General features: G+C 67.6%; 1 protein-coding gene across 1 annotated transcript; it reads right to left on the bottom strand.

The window, feature by feature from the left end:
• Positions 1-1,200: 1,200 nt before the first annotated feature.
• Positions 1,201-7,908, bottom strand: SYT8 (synaptotagmin 8). The gene is given in 12 exon segments (XM_027532961.1): positions 1,201-1,564; positions 1,567-1,624; positions 1,734-1,867; positions 1,962-2,067; positions 2,153-2,506; positions 2,617-2,657; positions 2,660-2,714; positions 3,060-3,226; positions 3,311-3,435; positions 6,174-6,268; positions 6,403-6,477; positions 7,714-7,908. Coding segments are annotated over 12 exon segments (1,680 nt in total). The 3' UTR covers positions 1,201-1,289.
• Between the last annotated feature and the right edge of the window lie 1,637 nt (positions 7,909-9,545).

Raw genomic sequence — 9,545 nt, 5'->3', positions numbered from 1 at the left:
GGCCTCCCCCGGGCTGGGCCCCCGCTCAGAAAGGGCATGGAGTCCTCCTCAGACCAATGGGGGCACAGGGACCTCCCCACCTGCCCAGCCGCCTGGCCTGGCCCAGCCGCCACCGCCGCCGCCATCCAGGCCAAGAAGTCTTGGGAGGGGGTGCTGAGGCTGGGTTGGTCTATTTAGGGCGAGGTGACGACTTCGAGTTGCCTCCCTCGTATCTTGCAAGGAGCCTGAGGACAGCGTGATGGCCTCAGCAGCCATGGTGCCGGCTCAGAGGTCAGCCGAGGGGTCACTCCGGCCCAGCCCCGTCTGCCCAGATTCAGGGTCCTCTCTGGGGCCCCTCGGCTTCCCCAGGCCTCTGGGCCCCCGGGAAACAGCAGCCTGCTCACACTCTGCTGCCCACAGTCCCCTCTAGCCCAGTGGGCGGCTTGGGCAAGAGCTGCTCACGTGCTCCCTGCCTCAGGCTGGACCAGAGGCCGTGTCTGGGGCCTGCAGCAGCACTAGGGGCTCTGGGCTTAGGGTTGGGGGACTGCCCTCCAGGGGCTGGATCCCACCTTCCTCCCAGAACAGGACGGAGGCCCCAGATGGACGTGCAGCCTTGCCCGACCACCCTGCCCCTGGGCTGGCTCCCCGCACTGCTCGGAATATGTCCTTCAAACTCAGGATTTCGGCGCCACCCGCCTGGGAACCTCTCCCTGACCCGAAGGAGCCCAGGGCCCGCCTGGCTGCTCAGGCAGGCCCAGCTCTACCCTCCTCACCCCAGCCCTGGGCCTGCGGCCCCCCGCCCTGGCCCCCACCCAGCAGAGGCATCCGGACGACCATGACTTGGCATCCTCCGAGCTGGGGGTTCTCGGCCATGGGGAGGGTCAGGGAAAGCTAAAGCCGTCCAGATGTGTGGGGATTAGAGCCGCTTTCTGGGCCAGGCTGAGCCCCCAAAGGCCCCAGGGTGGCTTCTGCAGGCGACTACTGCCCCCTGCTGCGCGTGCAGGGGAGGCCTCGCACCACCGTCGTCAGTTTGGGGGCTTTGTGGGAGACTGGGGTGGCCCCAGGAAGTGGGGTTCCCTCCGCCCACTGTCACCACCCCCAAACGTCTGCCTCTTGCCCAGTGTGTCCCCAGGGGCCCAGCTCTAACTGTCTAGTCACAGATGGGGGCCCCATCTCCTGGGTCTTCCCCGTGGGCCTGGAGGGGCCCCTTTGCCCTCACTCAGCTGTCAGGCGCCAGTCAGAGGCCTCAAGGCCTGGCTGAGCCACGAGAGGAGACCCTCTCCCTGTCCACGGGAGGGGCCGTGACGGTGTCAGGAGCCCCTGACCCTGCCATGCCTGCGGAGTTCAGGAAGGACACATGATACAGGGGGGAGGCGTTTATTACGGCGGGCCCTGGGGCAGCGCACACGGGGACACCCAGGCCCAGGGCTGCCCTCAGCAGCCGGGCAAGGGCAGATGCAGGCGGGACTGCAAGGCCGGGCCTGGCCCACCTCCCTGGCTGGCTGCAGGCGGTGCCACTGGGCGACTGGCCGCCGGGCCTGGGCCAGCATGTCTGCCCAGCGCTGGGAGTCCAGCAGCACCTTGCGACAGGCTGGGGCCGCAGCTGTGGGCCCCGGGCCCAGACGGCCAGCACCAGATCCACGCTCTGGGTAGAAGCAGGCAGAGGTGTGGGAGGAAGGGGAGAGAGACAGTGGTCAGTCTGGCCCTGAGTGAGGTACCGCCCCCCCCCCCGCCCCCTCCTCCAGGCAGCCCACCTGGATCTGGCTGAAGGGCACGAGGAAGGTGAAGGCCTCGTTGTAGTAAGGGGTGGCCGTGCCCTTCCTGGCCGATGTCTTTCTCTTCTTCCACTTTCTCTGGTTCAGCAGGAGCTGGACCTTCACGTAGGGGTCTGGGAGAGCAAAAGGGGTCAGAGGGCCTCCCAGGTCTGAGGGCTGAGCCCTGGGTTTCCTCTGTCCACGTGGAGCGGTGGGTCCAGCTCTCACCTGCCAGCGCCGGGCTCAGGCCTCGGGCCTCCAGCACGACCACAGTCAGCCGGCCGGAGCCGGGCACGTAGCGGAGCAAGAAGCAGAGCTCCTCGGTCTGCTCAGGCTGCGGGTGGCACGAGAGGGCCTCAGCTGCCCCCCAGCACGCGGAGCCGGGTGGGAGGGTGGGAGCCGGGGGCAGGCGGGCTCACCTCGGCCGCGGCGGGTGGGCCCAGCGGGCGCCAGAGCTCCAGCACGTGCTGCAGGTCCACGGAGCCCAGTGGCAGGCTGAGCGTGCCCAGTGTCCCGTGCTGGGAGAGGCGCCTGTGCCAGGAGCAGCAGCTCGGCAGAGCCGCCCGGCCACCCCGCCCAGCCCCCCGGGCCCAGCCCGGACTCACGTGGAAGGAGCAGGTCTCCTCGAACACGGGGCACAGCGTGCCAGGGTGCACCTTTGTCTCATGTGTGCGCCCGGCGTCCGGGGACAGGCTCAGGCGGGCATAGGGGTCCGCTGTGCTGCCCGGGGTCCCGGGCCTCAGGTCCGCAGCCTGCTTGAGGCCCACCCTGATCTAGCAGGCAGGGGCCCCTCCCCGGTCAGCCCTGCGCCACCCAGCACTGGGCGCCCGCCCTTCACTCGTCACCCCTCCAAAATCCCACGCATCCTCTGGGACCCCCTTACCTCCTGGCTTCCAGAGTCATACTCCAGGGACAGCTGCATGCACCCCACTGCTGGGCACCCCCAGGTCCAGATGCCACGTTACCCAACTCCGGCTGCACCTGAGTGGTGTCACGAGAATGCTGACCGCTGTGTGGGCACCCTGTGCCCATCGGAGCCCTCGCCCCGCAGGCAGCAGGTCCACGGCGGAGCAGACCTCCAGGCCACTAGAAGGCCACCCTTCTCTCAGCCCTGTGAGACTGGCCGCCATGCCCCCCAATCCACCTCTCAGGCCACGGCCTTCCTCCGGAACCTCTGTGGCTCCCCGTGGCCCGAGCCCCTCACACCTTTGTTCGTCACCTCCCCTGCGGGGAAGGCCCCCACCTCTGCCCTGGGCAGACCAGACCACCCTGGGGGCGGAGCTGCCCCGGCCCTGGCCCACAGGGAGCTGGGTGCCCGCCTCTCACCAGGTGGGTGGTGGTGGTGAGCCCGGTGGTGCCCAGGACCACAGCCTCCTTGTCTCTGGGCCTCTTCCTGTGGCGCCCACGGCGGCAGCAGCAGACGGTGCAGAGCAGGCAGGATGTGAGGAGGACGCCCGCTACGATGGTAGCGGCCACGAGAGCCCAGCGGAGCCCTGGGGTGGCGCAGAGACGGCCTGAGATGCCACTGTGGACAGTGACCGCCCCCCACCCCCTGGGCCGTCTGCACTGTCCCCCACAGGCCCCCAGACTCACAGGGATAGGGGTAGCGAGGTCCAGTGTGAGCCCAGGCGTGGCTGTGGTGCCCACCGGGGTGCGGGCACTGTGGGTGTCTGGAGGGTGCTCCATCTCCTGGTCCCGCTGCCTTGGAGCAAATGGCCGGGGCGGTCAGGTCACTCATGAGGGTGACCCATGGGGACCTTGCCCACCATCCCATCTGCCCAGCAGCAGCCAGCTCGGTCTGCCCGGGCACGGAGGCTGTCTGGGGTGGCCAGGGCGAGCGTTCCGAGCGGCGCCAGGTGGAGGGAGGCTCTGGGCCCTGGCCAAAGAGCTGGCTTCGCCCCTGTGGGCCCAGCCTTCCAGCCACCACCCCCTCCCCAGCCCCGCAAGCAGGCCCAGCCTGGGCAGCCTAACCCTGCCCCCACCGGCCTCCCGAGAGCCTTCCACCGCCTTCCTCCAGGAAGCCCCTTCCCACCTGGCCACTCTCCCTGGGCCCTGGCTCCCTTGAGCCCACCACGGTTTGCTGGTGACACGGGCGGAGCGTGTTCAATTGTGGGTCACCAGCCCCAGAGCAAATGGGGGGCCGGGGCTGTGCTAGGATCACGGGGTGCAGGAGGGGTGGGAGTGGGGCTCGGACCCCCAGGGTCAGCAGGGGTTCCTCTGGGCCAAAGGACGTGCCACGAGGGGCACAGCGAGGTGGGGGCAGGCAGGGCAGGGTGCAGCCGGGCGCGGCCGGCATTCCTGCCCGCCTACCTGTCCCCGACCCTTCAGCAGCTATGCTGCTGGGGGGGTGGAGGGCGGGGCCGGCACAGCCCACCATTCAGGAGGAGCACGCCCACAGGGACCCCCACAGGGACCTCCACAGCCCGCACACTGAGACCTCAGGCCATGAGAGTCTCCCCGCAACAGCTTGTCCTGGGCTCCCCTCCTCCGGGGGCACCGGCGGCCTCGTCATAGGACCCAGCCCAGCCCCAGCCCCCCAGGAACAGGCAGGCATCAGAGCTGGACCTCACACTACCATGCCCCCCACCCACCCTGCTGCAAAGTGCGGGGAAGGTCGGAAGAGGGCCCCACTGAGATCTAACAGTCTCAGCGCCCCCTGCCAGCACCGGCCCAACCTGTTGAAGGAGGGGCCACAGTCAAAGCAGGGTGTCCTGTCTGCGGGGGTCCTGCTGCACAGCCTGGCTGTCTCCGCTTCCCCCCGAATGCGCCTGTCTCGTCCCCACAAGAGCTGTCCAACCGCAGCGGGCAGGCCCCAGCGTCCGGGAGCCACCCACATGAGGAGGGGACCTCAGGCCAGCCGGGGCTCAGAGCGGAGGCCGGGCTTGCTCTAATTCCCGCCGCTGCCAGCTTGGTGAGCTCAGGTGTGGAGCAAGAGGCCGCACGAGCCCTGCGTGAGCCCCACAGTTGTGGAGCCGGTCCTGGCTGGGGGGCCACTGGTGAGGCCCTGGTGGTGGAGTGTAGGGGCGCTCGGGGTGCTCACAGGACCGGGCGGCCCCTCTGACCACTCCTGTGCCGGCTGGTGGAGTGCCCTGGGTGGGCTGGCCAGAGCCGCAGGCCCGCAGGCCCGCAGGCCCCTGGAGCAGCCCTGCGGTCGACGTGGAGTCCCAGCTCCCACGTGGGGCTGAAAGCCCACCTTTACCTGCTGAAATGTCAGAGCCAAAGTGCGTCCTGGGGTTAAGACAGCTTCCTTCGTGATTCTCATGGTTGAGAATACGGGGTTGGTGGTCATTGTCAGCCCAGAATTCCCATCTGTGTGTGTACCTGTGTGTGTGTGTGGGTGCATGTGCATACTCGTGAGTGTGCATGCGTGTGCCCTCCCCGCACCCCGCTTGGCTGGTGTCCTCCTCCTGTTTGACCGGAGAGCCATGGACCTCGAACCGCCGGGATTTGAAGAAAGGGGAGTCCCAGAACTGCAAGAGGGGCCTGGGAGCGGACCCGAGAGGACTGCGGGCCCCTGGGCACACCAGCCACGAGCGATGGGGGCCCTGAGGCCTGGGCAGGCTCAGGGTCCCCCTGGACTGCCCGGTTCCCGCGGTGGTTAAGGTTCCGGCCTGCATGCGGCCACCAGGTGGCGCTGTCTGCTCCACCGGCCGGGCTGGGCCGCCAGCCTGTGTCCAGGCCTGGGGTCCTGGGGTGCACTCGAGGGGGCCCCAGGAGGGCAGGTGGCCCAGGGGCGGCCCCATGGGCCCCGCTCAGCCCTCCCTGTCCCCGCATCGGCCTCTGGATGCCCTCTCTGCCTGGGCAGTGCCCCCCCCCAACCCCCGACCAGCCACTCAGGAGGCAGGAAGTTCCTCCTGGAGTGTACCTTCTGCGGCCCTGCTGGGGAAAGCCTCCGGGTGCTGAGGCCGCTTTTCCCAGGAAGCGGGGGCTGGTGTCTCAGCGGCGTCTCAGCCCCCGCCACCTCCTCCATGGCTCCCTGCAGGCCACCCTGCTCTCTCCCTCTGGGCAGTGTGCATCCTCCTCCCCACCTCCCGGCACAGGTCCGTTTGCTCCCCCAGCTGCCAAGCTTTCCTCCTGCTCCATGACCTTCCCACTGCCGCCCTCTCCCCATCCTGCTTGGCCTCGGAGACCTGAGTGAGCCCCCTCCTCCAGGAAGCCTTCCCCGTCACTCCGGGCCCTGGGACCCGCAGGAGCGACGCTGGGCTCCACGCTGTGTCCTCCCCCAGTGGGGCACGCCCGCCGTCCCTGGGGGAGGGCCTCCCTGTCAACCTGGGGCCGGGCACCTACCGAAGCTGCGCTGACTGACCCCTCCACCTTTGGTCTAACTGGAATGCTTGATTCTTCCCGGAAACAAAGTTTCTGTGCACCTCCGTCCAGAAGAACAGGATTCCCCCGGACTTCGGGGGGCGGCAGGCCCACCCGGCCTCCACACACTCTCACCTGACGTCTGGCCTCCCGGCCTCCCCCTCGGCCCTGGGCGCTGGAAGACAGTGCCCGAGCGCGCGGCTTTGCTCAGCCTCCAGTGGCTGGAAACTCTGCTTGGGGTGGGGTTGGGGGGTGGCGGGGTGTGGGAGGCAGGGCTTCGGGGAGCCCCACCTCAGGGCCGGAACTGCTGGCCCTCAGGGGCCAGGAAACTCCCTTGGGAGGAGGGCCCCTCCCAGGCCCCCACCCGCAGGACTCCCCTGGGGCATCGCAGGTCCTCCCAAAGGTCCTGCCGGGGGTGGCGGTGGCCCTCTGGGCTGACCTTCAGGTGGGACAGTGGAGAGATCGGGCTGCATGAGGTTTGTCTACACCGGGGGATGTGTTCCTAGTCAGGAGGACGCCTGGGTTTGGAGGCGAGCGACTTTCTGGGTCCGCTGGAGCTGAACCCGGGGGCACTTGGCACCCAGCAAAGTGAGCAGGGCCAGGCGCCCTCCCTGGGGACTGCCCGGGCCTGTCGGCCCTTCCGTTGCTGGTTTCCAGAGCCCGGGGAGCCTTCTGGAGGCCACTCTATTCGAGCCTCTGGCCCTGGCTGTGGAGGCGGCGGGTGGAAGTCCTGCTCCACTCTACCCTCCGTGCCTCCTGCTTCAGTGGGCCCAGCAGGGCGGGTCATCGGAGCTCCACTCTGCTCTGGCCAGTTTATCTGGTCCAGTCACTCCGGGTCTGGTCCCTCCCCGGGTCCAGCTCCGACAGGCCCACCCAGGTCAGGGTGTCTCCCAACCCATTATCAACCCACGGCCGGACGTGGGGCTGGGTAATGCTTAGCCAGCCCGCAGGGCTCGTTGGGCAGGACTTCCGGGACACTGGGCCCAGGTGCCAAGGCCGCTTTGGGGACAGCACAGATGGGATGCGTGTGCAGGCGTGGGCACACGTGTGTCCCAGCTGGCCACGTGTGGCTCTGGGGGCACATGGCGCTTGGGAACGTGCATGTCCTTCTGGGCACGTGTTCCCCCGGATAAGGTCCGGGTCCCTCTGCCTGTCCCACCTGGGGATGCAGGCTCGAAAGGAGCAGTGGAACAGCTCTGGGGCCAAGAGGAGGCCTGCTGGAGCTCCTGTGCTGCGGGGGCGAGGTGCGTGGGTGGGCGTGATAGGGGCGCGGGGGTGCGGGGCCGCCTGCAGCCTTTGCCCCGCGAGGGGCTCTCCCCAGGCCAACTGTGTAGGGCCTTTGTGCCTTTCCCAGGATCTGGGCGCCTCCACGGCCAGACGGGCGTCTGAGGTTCCAGGGCAGGAAGGGGAAAACCAAACAGAGCTGGCAGCCCCAGGCCAGCCCCGCGGCCCCGAGACGGCGGCTTGGCAGCCAAGAGCCACATGGAGACCCTGGCGGGGCTCCTGGACGGGATGCTTCCTTTGAGGTTGCTGGGGGAATGTTTGAGGTTGGAACTCATGGCAGTCGCCAGCGTGGGGGAGCCGGGAGCTGTTGGCAGGGAACCATGAGACGTGCTGGAGCAGCACGCGTGCACCCCACCCTCGCCGACCCGCGCGGGGTGGGCGCTCAGCTTACCACGGGCCTCCGTGGGCTGGGGTACCCGGTGCCCATCCTCTGGGTCCCAGCCTGGGGGTGCCCCGATGGTCCTCGACTCGGGCTAACTGTGCCTTCTTCATCTGGACGCCTGCACCCCATCATCTGAGTGTGAGGGGTCCTGTACATGTCACGCAGGCGCCCGAGGAGCCTGCCCTCTCCGCTGAAGGCCTGCATCGCGTGGAGCTGGTTCCTTGAGCTCCTCTCCAGCGGAGGGCCTGGCTGCTGACTCTGAGCCTGGGTCTCCCCAGGATGCAAGCCCTGCTTCCTGGGGCATCCGGGTGAACTACACTCCGTCCTCCTGGAGACTGAGGCAGCCTGTGCCCGGCATCAGCTGCGTGTGCAGTGAGGGCAGCACCCATGTCAGAACACGGGGGTTCTCTGTGACCCAGGCATCCGGTCCCTCCCCGCGTCAGCTGCGTCTCCAAAGGGCCTCTGGGACCCATGGTTCCTCTGCAGCTTTGGGGGCCCCATTCACATTCCCTTGGGAGATCTATTCATCGGGGCACCCCCACCGTCAGAGCATCGTTTCCTCACTCCTGGGGATTCCTGGAGACACACTCAGCTTCTGCGCTTCCTGGCAGCCTCTCCTCCCACACCAAGGTGCCGGGGGCATGTTCCCTGCTGGTCTGGACACTGGGGCTCTCTGTTCCGTGGTCGCCTGGTTCCTGGAAAGCCTGTGCGCATTAGTTGGCCCCCTGGGTGCCTGGACCGTCCCCCAGACACGTCTCTCATTGGCCTGAGTGCCGGTTCAAGCCCCGCGGCCCTGCTCCTGCGGTCTGGATGCCCCGCGCCCCATTCACAGCCCCCACCCGTGCATGCCCCCTCGTCCTTGACCCCACTCTGCGCTATTCATTCCCATGCTGGCTGTGCTCGCCACATGGCCAGGTGTCCGGGGCTGTACCTACGCTTCCCAAGAGCTGGACGCCACCCGAGAGACATGTCAGGGTCCTACCCCTGTAGTCTGGGTGTCTGGGTCCTCTACCCCAGGGGTCGGAGTGTCTGGGTCCTCTACCCCAGGGGTCGGAGTGTCTGGGTCCTCTACCCCGTTACTGGAGTGTCTGAGGCCCCCGTCCCATCTGCTGCAGAGCTCAACTGTCCAGTCCACGTCCCTTTAAGACCGAGAGCCTGCGGGAACCTCGGGGGCGAGTCCTGGCAGGCTCTGGTTTGGAGCCCTGGGGCCTCACCCCATTCCCTGGAGAACCAGGATGTGTTCCTTGTCATCCGGTCGTCCTGACCAAATGCACCAGGACACTGGGCACCTGGCCGCCCGCCTGCTGGGCATCGGGCGACATGGGCACGGTCCTGGGCGCTCACACCAGCCCCGTGAGACGCTGTCTCCTGCTCCTCCGTCGGAGGGTCTGGCTGCCCTGTCCCAGAGCCTCAGCTGGCAGCCCAGCGCCTAAACTCAGCACGGTGTGTCTCCACATCCTTGGGGGACTGGTACCTTTGCCTGTGTCTGCACCAGCTCACCTAGGCCGGCCGGTCTATTCGTTTATCCAGATAGATCAGGCCAGGTACCATCACCTCAGGCTTCCCTAGTGGCTCAGATGGTAAAGAATCTGCTTGCAATGCAGGAAACCTGGGTTTGGTCCCTGGGCTAGGAAGATCCCCTGGAGGAGGGCACAGCGACCCACCCCAGTACTCCTGCCTGGAGAATCCCATGGACAGAGGAGCCTGGCGGGGGCTGTGATCCATGGGGCCCCAAAGAGTCGGCCAGTGAGCGACTGACACATCCACTGCTTTTTTTACCATGAGCCTCATTTTCTGACTCTCCCCACCCTTTCCTCTGTTTTGAGTCCAGACCACTCACC

Source organism: Bos indicus x Bos taurus, chromosome 29, assembly GCF_003369695.1.
Source record: "Bos indicus x Bos taurus breed Angus x Brahman F1 hybrid chromosome 29, Bos_hybrid_MaternalHap_v2.0, whole genome shotgun sequence".
NCBI classification, from domain to species: domain Eukaryota; kingdom Metazoa; phylum Chordata; class Mammalia; order Artiodactyla; family Bovidae; genus Bos; species Bos indicus x Bos taurus.
Note: the sequence above shows the minus strand (reverse complement) of the source record. Positions and strands in the feature narration are given on the sequence as shown.